At 37.5% G+C, this 24,081-nt stretch overlaps 1 protein-coding gene across 1 annotated transcript in view; it reads right to left on the bottom strand.

The window, feature by feature from the left end:
- Window positions 1-23,448, bottom strand: part of SDHAF4 (succinate dehydrogenase complex assembly factor 4) — a 28,935-nt gene extending 5,487 nt beyond the window's left edge. The window contains exons 1-3 of the mRNA XM_027852903.1: window positions 23,425-23,448; window positions 22,436-22,682; window positions 10,488-10,634 (exon numbers count right to left, since the gene is read on the bottom strand). Coding sequence (XP_027708704.1) covers window positions 10,488-10,634; window positions 22,436-22,682; window positions 23,425-23,448 — 418 coding nt within the window. The remainder of the gene's footprint in view (window positions 1-10,487; window positions 10,635-22,435; window positions 22,683-23,424) is intronic.
- Between the last annotated feature and the right edge of the window lie 633 nt (window positions 23,449-24,081).

Below are 24,081 nucleotides of genomic sequence, written 5' to 3'. Positions count from 1 at the left end.
AACTTCTCCTGCCTAAGCTCAAACTGGTATCTAGAAAGGCTGGACCAATTCACAGTTCTACGAAATTTAATAATGTGCCTGCCTTCCCACAGTTCCTACAGTATTAACATTTCTATTTAAAATCTACTTTGTCAATTTACAGGGTATGAAGATGCTATTTTAATGTCTATTTATGATTTAGAGTATGTTTTCAAAATGTATGATCACATCTCCTGGGAAATCACTGTTGAACTCATAAATTTGTGCAAATTGCCCTATGTATCTTATTTAAACTTTTATCAGTGATAGTGGATACATTTTTTCCCACTTGACCATTTCTCTTTTGTCTTCATTGCTTTATATACTACTATTTTTCACAATTACAGTGACACAATAAGGCAGACAAATATAGCACTAACCAAGTGAGCTGGCATCCACAAGTAACTAGCATTGCAGAAAACCCAGGTGAGCCCCCACAAATGAAAAACATATGAACACCTACTCAACTCACTGAGCTGGCTCATTTTTCCCAACTTGCCTTACACTAGGTAGCACACTAGATCTTAAACATAACCATTTACTTAGTGATAAAGTGAAAGAAATAATAATATCACAATAAAAACATTGTAAGGTAAAGGCAGGAATAATGAATATATCAGAGTACACACATAAATCTGGGTTCTCACTCTTAGTTTCTGTGGGAGGGAATGATCTTACATTTATAGAAACCTATCAGGGAAAACACATGAGTGAGAAAAACCTATGTGCTTGGGCCAATATATCTTTTTAAATTTTAATTTTTAGCCAAATTTTCTCCTTCCCCCCGAGAAGGTAGTAAGAAATACTATACCCATCATACACATGAAGTCATGCAAAACATATTCCACATTAACTATATGGCAAAAAAAAAAAAAAGTGAAAAAAATGCTTCAATCTGCTCTAAGAGTTCATAACCTTTCTTGGAGATGAATAGATTTTTCATAATGAGTCCTTTGGAACTCTGAATCATTAGTGATGAGACTGGCTAAGTCTTTCAGTTGATCATCATGACAATACTGCTGTTACTGTGCACACTGTTCTCCTTATTCTGCTCACTTCTCTTTGCATCAGTTCATACAAGTCTTCCCAGGTTTTTCTGAAACCATTCCTCTTGTTATTTTTTTCTTTCTTTTTTTTTTTTAAGACAATTGGGGGTAAGTGACTTGGCCAGGGTCACACAGCTAGTAAGTGTCAAGTGTTTGGTCTGAGGCCGTATTTGAACTCAGGTCCTCCTGACTTCAGGGCTGGTGCTCTATCTACTGTGCCACCTAGCTGCCCTTGTCATTTCTTGTAGCACAATAGTATTTCATCACAGTCATATACCATAATTTGTTCAGCCATTCCTTAATTGAAGGGCATCCCATTAGTTTCCAATTCTTTGCTACCACAAAGAGCCACTATAAATGTTTTTGTACAAATAGGTCCTTTTCCTTCTTTTTGGGGTATAGACATAGTAGTGATATTATCAAGTCAAAGGATATGTACCATTTTATACCTTTTGGGCATAGCTCCAAATTGTTCTCCAGAATGGCCGGATCAGCTCAGAGCTTCATCAACAATGCATTGGTGAGCCCATTTTTCCACACCCCCTCCAGAATTTGTTATTTTCTTTTCTGTCTTGTTAGCCAATATAATGGGTGTGAGATGGTACTCCAGAATTGTTTTAATTTGCATTTCTCTAATTTTTAGTGATGTATGTATTTTTTCCTATTACAATTGGTAGCTTTGAACTATTCTGTACACTGCCTGTTCATATCCTTTGACTTTATCAATTGGGGACTGACATTTATCTTTCTAAGTCTGGTTCAGTTCCCTATATATTTGAGAAATGAGAACTTTATCAGGAAACTTGCTATAAACCTCCCAGCAATATTCCCATCCTCAGTATTCTGCTTTCCTTCTAATTTTGGTTTCATTGGTTCTGTTGGTGCAAGACCTTTTTAGTTTCATGTAATCAAAATAATCAATTTTATCTCCTGCAAACCTCTCTATATCTTGTGTGGTTATGATCTTCCCATATCCATATATCTGACAGGTAATGTTTTCCATGCTCCCCTAATCTGCCTATGATATTACTCTTTATGTTTAAATCCCAAATTCATTTTGAGCTTAGCTTAGTATATGCTGAGAGACGTTGGTCTTTGTCTAGTTTCTGCTTTCCAATTTTCCCGGCAGTTTTTGTTGAATGAGTGAATTCTTAACCCAGTAGCTAGGATCTTTGTTTTATCAAACACTAAGTTACTTGGTCATTTAATTCAGTATATTTTGTACCTAATCTATCCAACTGACCAACCATTCTATTACTTATCTAGTACCAGACTGTTTTGATGATTACCACTCTGTAGGATAGTTTGAGAAGACCTGAAACTGTTCTAACTCAAAACTTTTTTAATTTTTTTAATTAAAAAATTTATTTAGTTTTCAACATTTTCTTCCACAAGATTTTGAGTTCCAAATTTTCACCCCATCTGGTCCCTCCCCCCACCCCAAGGTGGCATGCATTCTGAATACCCCTTCCCCTATTCTGCCTTCCCTTCTATCTCTCCCCCCCCTTCTCTTATCCCCTTCCCCTTCTATTTTCCTGTAGGGCAGGATAGATTTCTGTACCCCATTTCCTATATTTCTTATTTCCCAGTTGCATGTAAAAACATTTTTTTCTAAACATGTGTTTTTAAAACTTTGGGTTCCAAATTTTCTCCCTTCCTCTCTCCCCACCCACCCTCACTGAAAAAGCAAGCAACTCAATATAGGTTATACATGTGCAGTCATGCAAAACACTTCCATAGTAGACATGCTGTGAAAAACTAACTCTATTTCCCTTAATCCTATCCTGCCCCCCCATTTATTCTATTCTTTCTTTTGACCCTGTCCCTCCTCAGAAGTATTTGCTTCTGATTACCCCCTTTCCCAATCCACCCTCCTCTCTATCATCCCCCTACTCTCTTGTCCCCCTACTTTCCCGTAGGGTAAGACAGATTTCCATACCCAACTGAGTGTGTATATTATTCCCTCCTTAAGTCAAATCCTATGAGAATAAGATTCCCTCATTCCCTCTCACCTTCCCCCGTTTCCCCTCCACTGTAAGAGCCTTTTCTTTTCTGTTTTTTTTTGTGAGATAATCGTTCTACCTGTCCCTTTCTCCTTCTTCTACTATAATCCTCTCTCACCCCTTAATTTTATTCTCCAGATATGACCCCTTCATCTTCAACTCACCCCATGCCCTCTATCTATCTATCTCTCTGTGTTTATATATATATGTATATATATAATGTTATATATATATTTACACACACACATACATATAATTTTTTCCCTCCAACTACCCTAATACTGACAAAGGACTCATGAGTTACAAATATCATCTTTCCATGCAGGAATATAAACAGTTCAACCTTAGTAAGTCTCTTATGATTTCTCTTTCCTGTTTACCTCTTCATGTTCCACTTGAGTCTTGTATTTGAGAGCCAAATTTTCTATTCAGCTCTGGTCTTTTCATCAAGAATGCTTGAAAGTCCTGTTTCACTGAATGACCGTTTTTTCCCCTGAAGGATTATACTCAGTTTTGCTGGGTAGGTGATTCTTGGTTGTAATCCTATCTCCTTTGCCCTCCGGAATATTATATTCCATGACCTGCGGTCCCTTAATGTAGAAGCTGCTAAATCTTGTGTTATCCTGATTATGTTTCCACAATACTTGAATTGTTTCTTTCTGGCCGATTGTAATATTTTCTCTTTGACCTGGGAACTCTGGAATTTGGTTACAATATTCCTTTTCCTTTGGGGATCTCTTTCAGGCGGTGATCGGTGGATTCTTTCAATTTCTATTTTGCCCTCTGGTTCTATAATATCAGGGCAGTTTTCCTTGATAATTTCTTGAAAGATGATGTCTAGGCTCTTTTTTGGATCATGGCTTTCAGATAGTCCAATAATTTTTAAATTCTCTCTCCTGGATCTATTTTCCAGGTCAGTTGTTTTTCCAATGAGATATTTCACATTGTTTTCTAATTTTTCATTCTTTTGGATTTGTTTTACAGTGTCTCGATTTCTCATAAAGTCACTGACTTCCAATTGCTCTATTCTAATTTTTAAGTAAGTATTTTCTTCAGTAATCTTTTGGACTTCCTTTTCCATTTGGTCAATTTTGCTTTTTAGGGCATTCTTCTCATTGGCTTTTTGGACCTCTTTTGCCATTTGGGTTAGGTTATTTTTAAGGTGTTATTTTCTTCAGTATTTTTTTGGGTCTCCTTTAGCAAGCTGTTGACTTGTTTTTCATGATTTTCTTGCATCACTCTCAGTTTTTCCTCTGCTTCTCTTACTTGCTTCTCAAAATTCCTTTTGAGCTCTTCCAAAGCCTGGGATTGATTCATATTTTTCTTGGAGGCTTTGGATGTAGGAGCTTTGGCTTTGTTGTTTTCTTCTGGTCGTATGTTTTGATTTTCTTTGTCACCAAAGTAAGATAATATAGTCTGACTCTTTTTGTACTGCTTACTCAAGATCCCGGCCAATTACTTGAGTTTTAAACTCTTTGTTAAGGTAAGAGTCTGCTTCCAATGTGGAGAATGTACTGTCCCAAGCTTCGGGGGTTTGTACAGCTGTTTTCAGAGATACTTCTAGGGATCTGTAAATTTTCAGTTCTTCCAAGGTGGTATGATAAGGGGTGAGATGTTCCCTCTCCACCGCCACAAGGTCCACCACACCAGCGTTCCTCCTAGCCCCAGGACCCCCCCTTAGAACTGTGACCCAGATCCAAGCACAGGCAAAGCAAGTGGTTCCTGCCTCAGCACTGGCAAAGAAATCCCTGCAATCCCCCCTCTGATCAGCCACTTGATTCCCTCTCAGTCTGTGGGCCAGAAGCTCAGGAAAAAGCTGTGGTCCCGGGCCGCACTCAAAACTTGCGGCTGAGACCTAGCTCCTCTCTCACCGCAGTCACAGACTTTTCCCACTGACCTTCTAAGTTGTCTTTGGCGTTTGTGGATTGAGAAGTCTGGAACCCGCCACAGGTGTCCGCAATTCAGTCATCTGAGGCCTGCTCCAGGGTCACTGTGGCCTGCACGCCCACACTGAACTGTGCTCCTCTCCCCATCCAGCGCGATATACCTTTCAGATCAACCATCCAGATTGTCTTGGGCTAGAAATTTGTTTCACTCTGTCTTTTTGTGGGTTCTGCTGCTTTAGAATTTGTTTAGAGCCATTTTTTAACAGGTATTTAGAGGGGTTTGGGGAAGAGCTCAAGCAAGTCACTCCTTTCACTCTGCCATCTTGGCTCTGCCCCTCTAACTCATAACTCTTGAACTAAAAATTTCACCATCCTCTTTCTCTCTAAAGAACTGGCCACGAAAGTCCCTTTACAAAGATAGCCTTTGTATTGAATGAATGATTGCACTGATGAGATAATCCACTATGCTTGACTCACTGGACACAAATGTCTCTACTAGTCTGCTGGGTGACTTCTCTGATTTTCTGCTTCCAAACCTATCCTCTACCCAGCTGAACTTACTAATCAGGAAAAAAATATAATATCCATTATTTTGAATTTAGCTGACAAAGTTCTGAAATCTGTCATTTCATCTCTTATTTTTCTGAGTTCATATTCTAGGTCCTCTCAGCAAACAACCCACCTTTGTTTACAGTTAATAACCAAATCTGTATCTTCTAAGATTAGGAAAATTACATTTGTTCCATAATCATAGAGAAGTTCTGGTATCCCGACTTTCCCAGTTATTAACCTAAATGTTCTTCAATTACTCAGTTTCTCACATACAAGTCCCTGAAGCACACTGCGTTCTCTACAGTGATCAGTATACTCTGTGCTCTCAACTTCTACTTCAAGATAATTGTTCCATTACTAATACCCTCCTCTTTTGAAATTCATGTTCATCAGTTTATACCAGTTCCTGATTCTATAGCACATCACATTTACATGAGTAAATTGCTTAGGACTCCTGAGTCAGATTCAGCTTCAGTAACTGCTTCACTGAATTCTAACCAGACTTCCTATGCACCACAGACAAAGACTCCCTTTTATACTAAGGTGAAGCCCAGAAAGCCTAGGTCACTGAGAAAATGTGAACCAATATACATAAAATAAAAACCTTCAGACAAAAGTAAAAAGCTTAATATGTCACTATGAAAGTTTACATAACTTATTCATTCACTTTTGTGTTCTGTAAGGATAGGGACTGGACCTGTGATTTAACTGATGCAGGGAACTCCTGAATAAGGAAACTACTAATATAGATTGGTACCTCCTCTGTTTAGAGAGCTGCCTAAGGCACTGACAGATTAAGTGATATGCTCAGCTATACACGTGAACTCAGGTTTTCATGGCTTTGAGGTCAATTCTCCATCCACTATGCTACACTACCTCTCTCTTGTTCTATGTTGTCAGCAAATTGCTTCCTATATCCTTCACTGTTTATAGAAGCACTCCTAAATTTCTCTGCCTTAACTGAAAACTGGCTTTTCTCAGATATGACCATTTTCCATGAAACCTTCTTTAACAGAATCTCCCCCTCCTTCCATTCCCCCTACACTCACAAGGCAGTATAGTGTTTGGCATACCTCTTGACCCCTACTGCCATTTCCAGATTACTCTTCCACCACTATTACTCTCCTCTTCTGAAATCCATGTTCATCAGTTTACACTAGTTTTTCCAAAACTTGTTAGCATCCACCATCTACTTTTCCCCAACCCTTATTCAACCTATGTTTGCTCTAATCTATCTCTCTGCTGGTCCCTTAATACTTCTAATTTCATCTAGTCTATTATAACCCACCTGGCTATGTCTCCCTATACATCATCAGCTATTTAAAAAATATCCTTTCTAGAACTCTAATTCCTTTCTTCCTATCCAATGGGAAGTTTGTTCATACTTTTCTTAAGGAATTTTTCACACACTGTGTTGCCTGAGAAAAAAAATATTCTTCCCTATAGTAGGGAGAGGAAGTTAAAAGATCTGGGTTCAAATCCCAGTTCTATGACTTACTAGTCTTATGACCCTGAACAAGTCATTCTATGTCTCTAAGCCTCAGTTGTTTCATTTGTAAAACGGGGACTGTATGCTTACGAACTCATAGGGTTGTCCTGAGGATCAAAGCTATATAAAACATTTGGAGACCTGAAATCACTGTATCAATATAAACACTTCTTGAAATTGAGTATCTCTTATCTCCCCTATTAGGACAAAAACTCCTAGACAGCAGAAGCAGTGTTTTATTCATCTCTGCAATACCACATTGCCTCACCATTTTCCGGGAGTGAGCAACAAATGAAGGAATCTTAGACATACTAATTAAAGACTACATATTTGTGGAAAGGAGGGTAGGGAACTTAACATCTTATTATTTTGTGTATAAATTAGGTTATCTAAGAGTTCTATAATTTGCCTGCCATTTCCAAAGAACTTTTGAAAATGTTTCCTGCAACTTTTTTTTTTTAAGAGGGAGATAAATGATTCAGCCTAGTTTGGTTACTACATTATGTTAGCTAAGGGATCCTGAAGGAACTCAATTTACATATGTATATCATAACAAAGTAACAGGTATCTTCTAAATACTCAACTATTTTTAGAACTTCCTCTAGGTTTTCCATTTCCTAATCACGGAATCATATCATTTTAAAGCTGGAAGGAATGTTCTACTTTGCTTTTGAAATGCTTCTGACTTCTCTGAACTTAACTGCCTCATGCTTATGTGCTTAGCCTTCTACTGGCACAGCCACACTTTGAACCTCATGATTTGAAACTGCTGCACCTGTAATGTCCTATGTGTTATCATGATTTATGGTAGAACTCATTTTTATGTAGCTTATATGGTATGATCATCCCTCGCTCTACCAGTTGCTAGCTCATTTTCTTATTTAATTTCTCATTTTGGGTTCTAATGAAAACAAAGGGTATATTTTGATAGTTCCCATTAAATCCCTAAAATTGCAACATTTTCTCAATCAACTAGCTCTAACCTCCACGATCCCTGTATTATTTATCAAACACTCTAAAGTCTTTTAGGCTTAAACACCAAGGTTACTGGTGATACAATTTATTAAGAGTACAACAACAAAACAAACCTAAATAATTATTTACAATGTATCAGCTGTGAGGAAGATCACAGTCAGAGCCATCATCGCTACACTTGCTGATTTCTCAGTTGTGGAAACACAGAGTCCCATCATTACTTCTCTCTGGATAGTAATTAAGCTTTCTTCTCAAGAATTCTCTTCATGTTTCTTTGCAAGAAGAGTTATACATCAGTTCTCTAATAATAATAGTTAATAACTAGCATTTATATAGTGTTTTCTATGTGATAGGAACTATGCTAACAGTTCTCTCTCCTTAGAGACTCTTCATATAATGCCAGTTAAAGTATAAATGTCCAAGATTCCATTACCTCTTAAAGATACAGTATCTAGTCTCTGTGGGAGAAGTTAATGAATCTGGTGCTGCACATGTAGGTGCGTGCTTTCCTCTCCCTCAATAGACTACAAACTCCTCAACACTATGTTTTATATTCTTTCATACCTTTTCTCAGCTCTGAGAATAATAGTGGTAATATTTTTGAAAATAATTATTTGGTTATATGCGACAAATATGTGCTCATTAACTGACTTGACTCTTGAATTTTGCTATTCCCTATCTGTATCATATTTTGGGGGAAAATACCCTTTAGTTGAGATAACTCCTTGACTGAGTTTTGGCCTTTGATAATTGGGATGTGAGAGTCTCTGGGAAATACTTTAAATGAAAGGAAAGCTAGAAATCATCAGCTGTTATCCTCCAAAATATGAGAAGTTTGCGAGTTTTTTAGTTCCTTTACACCATATCCAGGCTACCAAAAATTCTCTTTGGCAACACAGCACAGGCAAGCACAGGTGCTCTGAAAGGGCTGACCCAGAAAAGACACAAATTCACCTATGAGGATAACAAGGGATAGATCCCCTACAAGGTAACACTGTAGGAGAGAATTCTCCAAAACACACTGTTACTGCTTTGCAATAAATTCTCTCAGCAAATTCAGATAACCAAGTGTCAGAGGACTTCCTAATTGAAGCTGACATATGTAGTCCCAGACAAAATACCTCCAGAGGGGGAAGCAGCTAATAAGAACAACTTCCAGTTGTGTGTAGCTTCCCTCCCCTAACAAATACCTATGTCCTGAAGCTCTCATCCTTTATGGTGAGAGCTGGAACTATCATTTCCTGGTTAGTGTACCTTTATAGTATGAAATGAATGAGTATTTGGTCCTACAAGTCACTGGCATTCTGGAATCCTAGAACATTTCTATGTTGTCACCTGCAAATAACTTGAGTTACTGACACAAGTGTGGTAAAAGTCATAAGAGACAGTCTTACTTGTGTATTTTTAATAATTATTCTTCCAAAGTTTACTTACAGTGACTGATCTGCTTAACAGACTGAAAATTTGTGGGTCTATATTCCTAAAATAAACAAATTAAAAACTAAAACAAAATTACAAAACTGACAGAGCACCAGAGGGAGGCACTTATATCATGATCAGCACCTTTTTATCGGGCACAGTATAAAGAAATTGCCTATCAGAATTCAGACCAAGAAATTTTGATTTAAAGCTACAGAATTATTTGTGTTAACAGAATGCTGCCTTTGTGTTGAGACAGATAAACCAACACTGGAGTTTGGAAAACTTATTTGTTGTTCTAAGAACTCTGTCACAAAGCAATGTAAACTTCATTTTGATGATGATGTATTTTACCACAATTTTCAACTCTCCTTCAAACCTACTCAATTTTTTATGCTGTTACTATTACACTGAAGTGATTCATACTCAAGAAATATCTGGTTATTATCCCTGTTGTAAACACCTTCATGAAAAGGTAGACTGGTTCCTGTATAAACTGCCAAAGAAACAAAAGTTTGTTTAAAGACATCTTACTCCCTTTATAGTCTTTTCATCATCAGGTAACTATGTATATAAGATCTTAATAACTAGTTTATTAATATCTTTGGAGTTGCTTGCTAGATTGATGTATGAGTTAATAATAAGGAAAAAGTAATTATCTACTACTTGAGAAGGCTTGCTGGTGGTCCAGAATAAAGAGGGTTATGATTTTGTACTTACAAAATCCTATATTACTTTAATAAAGTTTGACAATCAATATATTGATTTGACAACTGCCTTCAACTTATGCTCACCTTTGAAATAATTCTTTCAATGAGCCAAAAATTTTTTTTTGGATTGTACTTCTGATTTTATTGCTATGGAGAACTCTTGGTGAGAAAGCTCTCTTTAATAATGCAGATCACAACCTGCCCCCCAACTTACACCTGGTATTCTACTGCACCTGGGGCACTAAAAGATTGTGTCCAGGGTCACACAACTAGTATGTGACAGAGGCTGCCTATCTATTTGCTATACCACACCACCTCTCAAAAACTGTAAATTTTTATTATGTATGTGCATATATATGTGCATATGTATAAATTTTTACTATACTCACTTTCTAGTGGCTCTTGTTCTAAATTGGAATCTTCTGGAGCATCAAACCGTCCTTGTGGTAACTTGGGCTTCTTAAGTGCTTGCCTGGTCGGTTCAGACTGTCCTTGACTAGAATTAGCTCTCCTCCAAGAACTACTTAGAGAGAATCCTATGAAAGTGGACAAATGTAAAGATGAGAAACAAGGCATTTTATTTTTTTCAAATAAAACCAAAGAATAAACAATTTTTTAAATGCCTGACTTCCTATAAAAAAAAAGCAAAGTTTTTAAAATTAGAAACAAAATGGGTGCCCATCAATTGAGAATTAGCTGAATCACTTGTGATATATAGAAGCAATGGATTATCATTCTAATGCAAAAACAAAAAACAAAAACCAATATGCAGAATTCAAAGAGAGATGGGAAAACTTTTACACAGATGGGTGGCAATGGGGATGAACTTAGAGTTAGGAACACCTTAGTTTAATTTTTACTTAAGATATTTAGCTGTGTGACCCTGGGCAAATCTCTTAACCTCTCCCAACTTGAGATTCCTCATCTGTAAAAGGTGATAATAACAGCATCTACCTCAGAAAGTTACTGTGAGGATCAAATAAGATCATTTATATGAAGCACTTTGTAAACTTTAAAGGGTTAGAAATGATGGCTAATACAGGATCATAGATCTAGAGCTGGAAGAAGCTCAAAGTCCATTTAGTCTATCTCTCATTTCATAGATGAGAAAACTCAGGCCCAGGTCATCATAAAGAATATTAAAAGCTTAAAAAAAAAAGCTTATGTGCTCAGGGGTGGATATTTAATAAAATTAACAATTTTTATTGATTCATCAAGGATGGACTATCTTAACTAAACTGGCATTTTTTGTTTGTTCTTTTACTATTAGTAAGTGGCAGTGAATACAATGACTACTAGGATAGTTTAGTGCCAGCAGTTTTACCCAACATTGCTTTTGGACCTTCAATGCAAATGTCAACGGAACTGTTTCTGAATAATAAGATTCAAAACAGTTACTTAACACTTTTAATATTTCAGCACCACTTGTCATCAGCAAGCAGTCATCTCCAGGGCCCTACTGCATACAAAAAATAAATACAAAGTAATTGGAGGGAGCAGCATTAGCATTTGGGGGAATTCCTCATGTAGAAGGTGGTGTTCAAACTGGGTTTTAATGAAAACTAGGGGATTATAAAGAGTAAAAAGGAAAGAGACAGTACATTCCAGTCATCAGAGATAGTTAGTGCAAAGGCAAGGAAATAGGAGTATCATATGTGAGGAATATCAAAGCAGCCAATATAGCTCAACCACAGTGTGGAAAGGGAAGTAATGGTATTAACAAGGTTGGAAAGGTGGAGTAGAGCCAAACCAAAAAGGCTTTAAAAGCAAAAAGGTGTTTATAGATTTATCCTAAGGGGATCCACTGATGTTAATTAATGGTCAGATCTGCAATGCAGGAAAATAAACTATGTGGAGGATGGACTGGAGTGGGGAGAGAACTGAGGCATGGAGACCAATTAGGAAGTTAATTCAACAGTCCTGGAAAAGATGGTGAGGGTCTGAACTAAAGCGGCGGTCATGTGAGTAGAGAGAAGGAAATGTGAGAAACGTTGTAGAAGTAAAGATGACAAGGCTTGGCACTGATTAAATCAGGTAAAGTAATATAAATTAGCTATTTTTCATAAGCATTACCAAACACTCCCTTTGTTACTCCCTTTGGCAACAAGAAAATAGACTGAATGGCACCATCTACTTTATAAACTCTTTGCTGGTAGAATATACAATAAATCTATAATAAAAAAGATTATCTTGAGATAACATACTTTCTTATCAGAAATTCCCTTATCAGAAAAAGCATGACATATGGTACATAGGCTCTTGTAAGATGTCAGAAAAGAGAAGATGAGATAATATAACTAATTACCTAATATAATGATTTTTCTTTCATGAATGGAATTCACATAACACTTGCATTACAGCTTTTTATTGTATTATGATCTGAAAAGGGTACATTTAATATTTCTGCATTTGTTTGTGGTTCTTATGCTCTAATACATGGCCAGTTTCTGTAAAGGTACCACATACAACTGAAAAAAGGGTATACTCCTTTCTAGTTCCATTCAATTTTCTCCAGCTATCATATATACTCTTCTAAAATTCTATTCATCTCCTTAATTTGTTTATGCCTAGACTTATCTAGTTCTGAGAGGAGAAAGTTGAGGTCTCTCACTAGTATAACTTTATTGTCTATTTCCTTCCATAACTGACTTAACTTTTCTTTTAATAATTTGGATGTTATGCCATTTGGTGCATATATATTGATATTATTTCATTGTCTATAGTGTCTTTTAGCAAAATGTAGTTTCCTTTATTATCTCTTTCAAATTAGGTCTGTTTATGCTTTTGATTTGTCTGTGATCTTGATGGTGGCTCCCAATACTTGAATGGCTTCTTTCTGGTTGTTTGCAATATTTTCTCCTTGGCTTGGGAATGCCGTAATTTGGCTATTATAATCCTGGGAGTTTTCATTTGGGGTTCTCTTTTAGGAGGTGATAGTTGGATTCTTTCAATTTCTATTTTACCCTTTGATTGTAAGTTATCAGGGCAATTTTCCTTTGTAATTTCTTGAAATATGATACCTAGGCTCTTTTCTTGATCATGGCTTTCAAGTAGTCCAATAATTCCTAAATTTTCTATTTTCCTGGTCAGTTATTTTTCTAATGAGGTATTTCACATTATCTTCAATTTTTTCATTATTTTGACTTTGTTTCTTGATGTCTCAATGAGTCACTAGCTTCCACTTGCCCAATTCTAATTTTTTAGTAATTCTGTGGCTTTCTGTACCTCTTTTTCCAATTTGGCCAATTCTACTTTTAAAGTTCTTTTCTGAAGCGAATTTTTGTGTCTTTTACCGTTTGGTCAATTTTTTTTTTAAGGAGTTATTTTCTTCAATATTTTGTAGGCCTCTTTTACCAAACTGTCAATTCTCTCATATTACTCATATCTTTTCTCAGTTTTTCCTCTACTAATCGTATCTCTTCAGCTCTTCCAGGAATTCTGGCTGAGCTTGTGTCCTACTTGCATTTTTTTTCCCCTTTGAGGCTTTGCTTGCAAGCTGTTTTTACAGTTATCTTTTTCTGTATTTATATCCTGATCTTCCCTGTCACTAGAGTAGCTTTTTATGGTCAGGTTCTTTTTTTTCTTTTTTTTTTGGTTGGTTGCTCATTTCTCCAGCCTATTGTTTGTCCTTGAACTTTATATCCAAGTTGGGATCTATTCAAGTAGGGGTGAGAAGGCATTATCCAAAGCTTCAGGCTTTTTTTGGGTGGTGTTGTCAGAGCTGATTCTGGGGGATCTATTAAGTTTTTGGTGCTTCCAAGGTGGTGTTATCCAGGGAAAAGTATAGCCACTGCCTCCTAGTCTATGCTCTGGTGTTCCTCTCTACCCTTCAACTATGACCACGTCCTTTGCAGCTGCAAGCACTAGTGTTCCTCTTTGTCCTGGAATCTCAACTGAGAACTTCAATGGAGTTGTCAAACAATGCCTGGTCCTGCAGCTACTATCTCCTGTTCTGACCAGTCGTTCAATCTGGGCTGAGAGCTCTCAAAGCTGCTACTGCTGCTATTGCAGCCACTTCCAAGGCCAATCACTGGTCTTGCTGCCACCTGTACTCCAAGCCATCCCCTACCATAGTTGTCACAGACCCTTTTTCCTGACTTCCCAAGTTGTCTTTGGCTGAAAAAAATGCTTTTTTCACCCCAAGCTTTTGATGGCTATGCCACTCCAGAATTTGATTTATTTGACTTGTTTGAAGAGGAATGTTAGGTGAATTTGGCTAGATTACTGCTCCTACTCCACCATCTTGGCTCTACCCTAATTTACATCTTTTGATGCCCTTATTACTAATATTGTGCACACAGCTATCTGTGTGTTATTAGCCTGATAGACTGACAATACTGGGTAAACTTTATATCTCTTGAAACATCTAACTTTGTGGATACTAAATAAAAGACAATTAAGACTGAGACCAGTGTCTCCTTTCCCTTTAATGAAGGACTTGAAAATTATATGTTGACTGAATAGCAATGCTAGATATGGCATGATTTATCTTACAGGCCAACCTGGATGCTCCAATATGCTGCCTTAGAATAGGAAGACATTTTCTGACATGGTATATTGTTTTATTCAACAAATGCCTGTCCATTAGTGCTCTGTGAACCTCCTGAAGTGAAAACAATCTGATGGAAATAAATGGTAGGGGACAACACCAACATGGTCAGTTGTTGCCGAATAATGTCCAACTCTTTGTGACCCCATTTGGGATTATCTTAGCAAAGATCCTGGAAATCTTTTTTTTTTTTCCATTTACTTCTCCAGCTCATTTTATAGATGAGGAAACTGAGGCAAACAGGGTTAAGTGACCTGCTCAGGGTCACATAGTAAGTGTCTGAGGTCATATTTGAACTCAAGAAGATAAGGTTTTCTGACTCCAGGCCCAGAACTCTATCCACTGTGCCACCTAGCTGCAGTAGTTAGTAACTCCCATTCATACTTTCTTCACCTAAAGATGAGTGGTTCTGAACCTGGGGTCCGTGAACTTAAATTTTTTTTTTATAATTATATTTCCATAGACCCGATTTCCTTTGTAATTTTATGTATTTTATGCATTAAAAACATTCTGAGAAGGAGTGAATAGGCTTCATTCACTAGACTGTCATATTTTCATAAAATAGAAAAGGTTAATAGCAATTGTGTCAAATTCAAATAGACCTGCATCTCATATTAACTCAGAAAAATCACAAATTATGTTGTATTGTATTTTTATTTATTTTGTTAAAATATTTCCCAATTACATTTTAATCTGGTTCTCAAATTTTGCAGTCTAAGAGTTTGACCCTTTGCTCTAGAGAAAGCACACTGAGATTACTGGCACTCCCAAAAAAAGGAAGACAAGAAATGAAGAGAGGAAAAAAGGGTAGGAAAGAAAAGAGGTAGTAAAAAAATAAATGGCTCCTTCCCCAAGTAGACTGTAACCCCCTTAATCCTCTTAGTTTTAGATTAAGGGGATGCTGGTATCTCTAAAGACCATGAAGCATGTCAGCAACAACAAAAGGGCCAGCACCATAGCGGCCATAGAAACTTTCTCCTTCCTCACATCTTCCCCTTTTGCAGTTCACGGTCCAGAAATTATGTTCCATAGTTTTGCTGATGGGATAACAATGACTACTACATGCAGGTTATACAAATTAACACCATGCTAACGGCCCCCAAACCTACAAGAAACTCACACATACTGGATAGTTAAATTGATAAAATTATAAAAGCTTAAAGTATAGGATAATGTTTCTTTGGTCTACATCAGGCCTGCACAACATATAGCTCATCAAAGGATTTTGAGTGGCCCTCCAAAAATGTAGGTTTGCCACTGAGCACCCTCCTGATTGTCAGTGACCCGTGGCAACCAACCATCATCAGTAGGTCTCTAGTCCAACCTATCTGTGACCTGAAGAAGTTTAGCCTATTTTAATTTTGGCCCTTACCTACTACCAAGTTGTGCAGGTCTGGTCTACATATTCATATCAAATACATCACATTGAAGACATTTATCAGATGGTAGAAATTTTGGGAGCTAAGAAAAATTAAATAGTACACGTGTAGATGTATGTATATATATATATATGTACGTCTTCAGTAAAAATTTTTTTCATTCTGTCATTCTGGTGACAAAGATATTCTAGCCCTAAATTCATATTTCAGTCTAAGGGTATACTAAGTACACATTCTGCCATTAGTTATTTTATTTATAAAAGAGCAGCTAGTAACACAGATACTAAAAGGCTAAGTTAAAAAATACAATAATCATAAACAGTATAATCTTTTAGAGCAATAGAGTATTTTATTCCTAAACTGTCAAAGTAGGAAAATATTGTCTTTTAATCAATTTCATACCTGAACTCTCTCCAGAGCCCCTCTCCTCTTCCACACTGCCACTCTGAGAAACCTTCATGCTGGAGCACTCCTCTCCTCATTGGTGACTTTCTTCCTGAGGCTAACATTTTAGGAAGATTCTTGGTCATGCTTCCCCTCATTCATGCCTGGACTTTCTCAGATATTCCTCTTTATTCCACAATTGCTATGGGTACTTTCCCTCTATGCCTCCTTCAAGCTTTCTAGTGACTTTGCATATATGTGCTATTATTGTCTCTTCCTATTAGAATGATGCCTGGCTCTTAATAAATTATTTCTCTCTCTCTCTCTCTGGCCCACCCTCATGTGTAGTGGAAAGAACTGGTCTCTATCATTTAACCTCTCTGAGCCTCAGCATTCCCAGAAAGGACTTTGGAGGTCATCTAGTCCAATACCTTCATTTTACAGATGAGGAAATTGAGGCCCACAGAGGTTAAGTAATTTAACCATAGTCACACAAAAAGTGGCAAAGCCACAACTTGAATGAGGGTCCTTTGATTTTATATTCAACATCTTTCCACTAAACCAGAAAAATGCTGTGAAAACCTTAAGGTATTATATTATAAATGAGCATTATTAGTCACCAATAATCAATCCTTTTCTTGATAAACCTTTAAGTATGCATTCGACAGGATGTTTTTCTGGGTGACTATGAAGTATTAACATTCACACAAAGTTTTCAGTCCAAGTTATATGATTTTTATCAATATCTGATCTTAAAAATAAGTTTTACTTTCACTCTTTTTGTGTTAAATCCCAATTTATCAAGAAAAGATCATTTGCCACAAAAATCTATACAAAATTCAGTTTAATATAGCTTAATGAAACACTCAAATATCTCATCTGTTAAGTCATGTTAGTTCAGCACAAGAGATACATAAAAAGAAATTTGAGCACTTGCAAATCATATTCTAAATTTAAACAGAGTTTACATTGAGTGCCCTGGCTAATTGGTTTTCTGCATTTGACTACTAATTAAATTTATTTTTATTGTGAATTAAATAATTCATCTTGAAATGGGAAATTCAACAAATATCTATTTAAATGGCTATGCCCATCACTGTGAGATGAGTGTCCACTCGTGGAATTAGTAGTATTTGCCTTACATTTGGTAAAACTTGTTTAAAAGAATTCTGAAGTGTCTGGTGTATGTACTCATTTACAACATGCTATACAGCTTCACCATGTGTCTCTTCACTTATGAAATAATCAAAAAAGTCCTTGAGCATGGGTTTGAAAAGATGCTCAATTAAAAAATTTCAATAGGCAGACTTTCTAAATTTCCCAAGCATTTCTTCAAAGCTAATAAATACTGAGCAAAATGTCAGGCAAGCCAGATGTTAAATGAGTGATATTCATTTTAAATCACAACGGCTTTTTCTCAATTCTCGTTCTCCTAGGCCTTTCTTTGGTATCATTCCTCCAATCTCTTTTCAGGTCACTAGTCTCTCTGGACTCTTTTGCAAAACTTTTCTGATCACTTGTCCTTGGCCTCTTAGACTGGGTCCTCTTTCTCTTGCCCCTAAGGTTTCACCAAGTCACCTCCCAGCCTTATTATTCTCTTTTGTACTCTCACTCCCTTACCCATGTCATCTCTCCCACCACCTTGCTCTCACTTTCAATTACTCCCTCCACGTGAATGACTTCCAAATTTCTAATTTTAACAGCCTTAATCTGCATCTAATATTAGCATTTCAAATGCAATATATAAAAAACAAAAATGAAACTAATCTTCCTCAATCCTCTCCATTCTTTAGCTGTATGGATGCCCCCAGTTACTTAGGGTCAAAGCCTTAATCATCTCAGACAATTCGACTTGCTGTAAAGCAATGCAACAAGCATTTATTAACTACTATGTGAAGGGAACCGTCCCAGGTAGTTGGAATACAAAGACAAAAAGATGACTACCAACTTCAAGTTGTTTACATTCTACTTGCCTCTGACACCTCAATATTTAATCATTTGCCAAGTCCTCCTGATGTTTCAACATTTGTTCCATTGCCTTTACTTAAGAATTGGAAATCGAGGGGATTCCATCAGGTGAGGAATGGCTGAACAAGTTGTGGTATATGATTGAGATGGAATGCTATTATGCTATAAGAAATGACAAGGGGTATGGGTTCCAAAAATCCTGGGAAGACTTATGTGAACTGATGTAAAGTGAAGAGAGCAGAACCAGGAGAACATTTTACATACTAATAGCAATACTGTAACTATGATCAACAGTGAAAGACTTAGTTACTTTGATCAATACAATGATGCAATTCCAAAGGACTCATAATAAAAAATGCTATCCACTCTCAGAGAGAGAACTGATAGACTAAGTGCTGATGGAAAAATTTTTTTTTTCACTTTGTTTTTCTTGTCTTTTTTCCCTTGGCAAGGTGGCTAATATGGAGATATATTTTGAATGATTTCACATATATAATAGGTATCATATCTTGCCTTCTCAATGGGCGGGGCAGTGCCTGAAGACAGAGAATTGTGAACTCAAAATATAAAAAGAGAATGTTTAAAATTATTTAAAAAAATTTTAAACTCCTTTGCTTTATTTGGCCTCAAGGCTCAGGTTAAAGCAAAAATCTAGAATGAAGAATTTCTAAAAAAAAAAAACTGATATTCAGGACACTGATACAATCAAGAGCTTTATTACATGGTACAGCAAGCAGGTAAAAAAAAAAAAAAAAAGCACACGCACACAGGCTACATGGCAATATAAATAGAAGTTCCAGATGCAAGAAACTCCAGGGCAAGCGAAAGGGAAACATATGGGGAGGAAACACACTCAACGTTGGGGTTCAGGTGGCAAAGTTATATGTGCTCACAACGTACTCAGCACAGAACAGGTAACTGGTTCCAGATAGGAGGAGGCATTCCAAATCAGACCCAAATGTGGTAGAGAAGTTCTGGAGGTCACTTATCTATACCAGGCTTGAATGAGTAGGGGAAATTTCCTTCACTTGCAGCCAGTGTTTCATCTGCAAGTCTTATCTGCCTGACACAGAATTCACAGCAGAAAAGTATAAAATGTCTGTCTTTGCCTATATACTTTTATGACAATTAGGACCACTTACCATAAGTCATTCCATACTGGAGTCCTATCATTATAACTATAATATAAAACAATAACTATAACATCAAATAATATAAACTTTACAATTACTATACCTTTCTATTTCTACTGCCATCACCCTAATTGAGGGCTTCATTATTTCTTTTAAGGACATATTAAGCTTCCTAATTGATCTCTCTACATCATCTTTTCACTCTCAGATACAATCTTAACACAACTGCCAAAATAAATCTTTCTAATATGCAGGTTTGTTCCAAGTTATTATCCAGTTACTATCTTGTTCCAAGACTTACCCACTACCTAGAGGATGCAATATTATTATCTTATTCTGGTATTCAAGGTCATTCACAATACGGTTCCAATTTACTTTTCTTTTCAACTTTTTTTATGTTATTCCCTTTCAGCCAAACTAGAAAGATTGCTGTTCTTCAGTCTTATGACAGCCAAAAAAGCTTTAAAAAACTTTAGGCAGCAAGCAAAGCATCTAGGAATAAAATGATGACCATCTCATTATACCCTACTCCTCATACCACATCTGGAATACAGTACTGTGTTCATTTCTTGCCACTACATTTTAGGCAGGACACTGATAAATTGGACAGTGTTTGAGGGAGTGGAATCACGATGGTAAATGGCCTCAAGGCCATGGAATATTAGGACAGTGCAGGAATTGAGGATGTTTAACCTGAACAAAAAAAGACTTAGTATATAACTGTCTTTCAAGTATTTGAAGGTTTATCACATGGAAAGAGGATGGTCCCCAGAAAACAGAATGAGAAGTAACTAATGCAAGACTAATTCAGTAATTTAGTAATTTCAGAGATTAATTTAGACTTCACAAAAGTTTTTCTTCTTAGAGATATACAAATAAAATGGGGTGCTCAGGAAGCAGCAGGTTCCCACTCAGTTAATATACACTGATTAAGCACCCACTACATGCCAAGTACTGTGCTAAGCAATAAAAAAAGGGGTAGGGAACCTGTAGCCTCAAGGCCACTTGTGGCCCTCTAGGTCCTCAAGTGCAGTCCTTTGACCAATTCCAAACTTCACAGACCAAAACCCCTTAATAAAAAGATTTGTTCTGTGAAACTTGGACTCAGTCAAAAGGCAGAACCCAAGGATCTAGAGGGCCACTTGTGGCCTTGAGGCTGCAGGTTCCCCACCCCATCGACTATGCCTTCACTTGAGGTGTGTAACAAAAGGTTGAATACTTTTGTCATTTAAAATGCAGAATGAGATATACATTTCTGGGACTTGGCCAATATAGTTTTGTTACAAAAGGTTTTCCTTCTTTTTTGGGGGAGAGGGAATTCCCTTTTTTTTCTAATTACTGTCAGAGTAACTGAAAAAAAAATTAAATTTTAAAAAGATACATAGTTGTCCAGTATGTCATAGAGGGAATCTTTTTTGGGCAAGGGTTGGACTGGATGGCTTCTTTTTTTTAAATAACAGAAATATTTACTTCAAAGAGAATTAGAAGAAGCTAGACATTGTGAACAGCCAATGAGTTCAGTTTTGGTTATAATGAACCGAAGATAACAAAAGAACATTGAGATGAAGAAGTCCTTTGGGAACCTGGCAATGTAGGAGTAGAAAGATTAAGGCTGTATATATAGATTTAGGAATCACTTGTAATAGGGACGATAATTCAATCTACAGAAGCAGAACACAAAATAGAAAAGGAGGACTCAAGCCAATCTTAAGAGACACCCAGGCTGAATGTTGACGAGATGAATTTGAAGTAGACTTTGAGAAATTGTAAGGTGAGAGGAGAACTAAGAGAGAACAATGTCACAGAAACCAAAGAAGGAAAGGGAGTCCAGAAGAGGGGATGGTCAATTGTCAAAGGTGAAACTGGATGAACACAGAGAAAAAGCTATCAGATATAACATTTAATGCCAAGGTATAATAAGACAATCACCATTTTATTCCAGCGGGTTCTATTGGGAGAGTCAACATGCAAAAACGGTAAACACAGGACAGAGGCAGTGAAAATGAAAGAAACCTAAGAAAGTACGGGGGGGGGGGGGGGGGGGGGGGAGTCGATAAAGTCTTCTCCAGGTGGGATATGAACTGAGTGTTTAGGAGCCAGGGTAAAGCAGGTATATGTCATACACTTAAAATATAGGTTACTGTCGCTCCTCTGTCCCCCCACCCCCCCCACGCATAAAGGAATGTAGGTAGGGACAGCTAGGTGGATAGAGCACAGAGCCTTGAGTCAGGAGTTCAAATGTGACCTCAGACACTCCCTGTGCAAGTCACTTAACTCCTATTTGCTTCAGTTCCTCATCTGTAAAACGGGTACACACTGGAGAAAAAAATGGCAAACCACTCCCGTATCTCTGCCAAGAAAACTCCACGGACCGTCCACGGAGGTCATGTAAAATTGGACGTTGCTGAACCACAACTGAAACAAGGAGCTGCTTTTTACTTCAATAGGAACGAGTCAGCTTCACTCGTCCACAGGGTACAAGTGTAGTGAGGTGACAAAAAGGCCCAGGCCGCATGCGCAATCGACCTCCTCTCTCCTCCCGCATGCCCACCCCCCATGTCCGCGCTGATTAACGGAAGCACAAGGTACCATCTTCCGGCCGAGGTTCGGCCAGAAACTGAAGTAGAAAGGCCAGAGAATAAAGGAAAGAAATGAGCAGTCCGACAGGAAGCGAACAAAATAGTTCAGAGCCCAAAACGCTAGAGAAGCTGGGGAACGAAAAAGGTGTGGGGGGAGTGTCCCTCACGTACGCATGCGCACACACGCAACGAAGGGCTCAGCTCCCCGAAGAGCCCTCACTCCCCGAGGCCCACAAGCCCCGGAACCAGCGGCTCCCACCGCGCTCGGCCGACCCCGGCCTGGCCACAAACCTCTCCCTGCCCTTGGCCGGAGGGGGTGGGGGTGTCGTTGAGAATGCTCCTTACTTGTCATCACCGGGGCCCACGAGGCGCTAGAATAAGGACCCAAAATGAACAGCCGTGCGAGCACAGCCCCATCCACCGCCATGGCGAGGTCGCGAAGGCCACCTCCCGACCTCCGGCCACTAGACCGCTCCCCCTCCGCCCAGGAGGCGCCGCACGCAGCACGTGGGTGGAACCGGAAAAGGCGTTCCCGAGCCGCCCAACCGCCACCTGTAGCCACGCCCCCAGGGTGCGTGGCCACGCCCCCGTTCTACTGCTGTCAGCTCAAGTTAAATACACTTAATAAGCAATTACTACGTGCTGTATCTGTGATTTTGGATGTCAGACTTCTATTAAAAAAAAAAGCTTAATTCAGATTTCCCCTTGTCTGTATCCGTCCTCCTTATTCTAAATAGATTACTTTTGGTTGTGGAAAAGCTTTTAATTTTTGTATAATCAAATTCATCTATTTTCTTTTTGTAAGTCAGAGCTAGTTAGGACCTTTCCCCGTCATCTCCACATTTATGAAAAAACATAATATTCCATTATTAAATTTCACTAAGGATGTGATTTAAACATATTTAGAGCTTTAATTTATTATGGTATATGGTATAAGATACTGGTGTATTCCAATGTTTTTTATAAGCCAAACTGCCATCTCTTCCATAGTGTTTTATGTTCTTTGGTTTATTGAACACTAGGCTACCCCATGCATTTGGTTCTAAATCTTGTTTATCTCATCTATTACAATGATCTATTTTTCTTTTTATCCAATACCACATAGTTTTTTTATTAAATTATTTAAAATTTTCAACAATCACCTCCATGAGCTTTTGAGTTTTAAATTTTTCTCTTCCTCCCTCCCCATCTCCCTCCCCAGGAGGGCCCTGCAATCTGATATAGGCTCTACGGATACATTCCTATTAAACATATTTCCACATTAGTCATGTTGTAAGGAAGAATATCACATAGTTTTGATAGTTATCACTTTAACAAATATTTTGAGATCTCACAGCTCGGTTCTTCATTTTCTTCATGATTTCCCCCTTTATTCTTCACTTTTGTTCTTCTACATGAATTTTGTTACTTCATTAAGTTCTATGAAGTGTCCCATTAGTATTTTCATGAGTATAGCATTAAACCTATAGATTAATTTGGGATGTATTTTTAAAAAATTTTTATTAATTTATTTTGATTTATCAATAATCACTTCCATATGCTTTTGAGTTTAAAATTTTTCTCCCCCTTCCTCCCCACCACCCTCCCCAAGATGGCACACAATCTGATACAGGCTATACATTTACATTTCTAATAAACATATTTTCACATTAGTGATATTGTAAGTAAAAATTAAAACCAATAGGAGGAGCCATCAGAAAGATGAAACAAACCTCAACAGAAGAGAAAAAAAATAACAATTCAACTTCCATAGTTGTTTCTTTGGATGTGGATAGCATTTTCCATCATGAGGCCTTTGGAGATGTCTTAGATCCTTGTATTGCTGGGAAGGATTAAATTTATCAATATTAGTCATCGCACAATGTGGCTGTTATTGTATACAACGTTGTCTTGATTCTGCTCACTTCACACAACATCAGACCATACAAGTCTTTCCATGTTTTTCTGAAGTCGGTTTGTTTATCATTTCTTATAGCACAATAGTATTCCAT

The sequence above is a fragment of the Vombatus ursinus genome, unplaced genomic scaffold (genome assembly GCF_900497805.2).
Source record: "Vombatus ursinus unplaced genomic scaffold, bare-nosed wombat genome assembly UNPS02009835.1, whole genome shotgun sequence".
NCBI classification, from domain to species: Eukaryota; Metazoa; Chordata; class Mammalia; order Diprotodontia; family Vombatidae; genus Vombatus; species Vombatus ursinus.
Note: the sequence above shows the minus strand (reverse complement) of the source record. Positions and strands in the feature narration are given on the sequence as shown.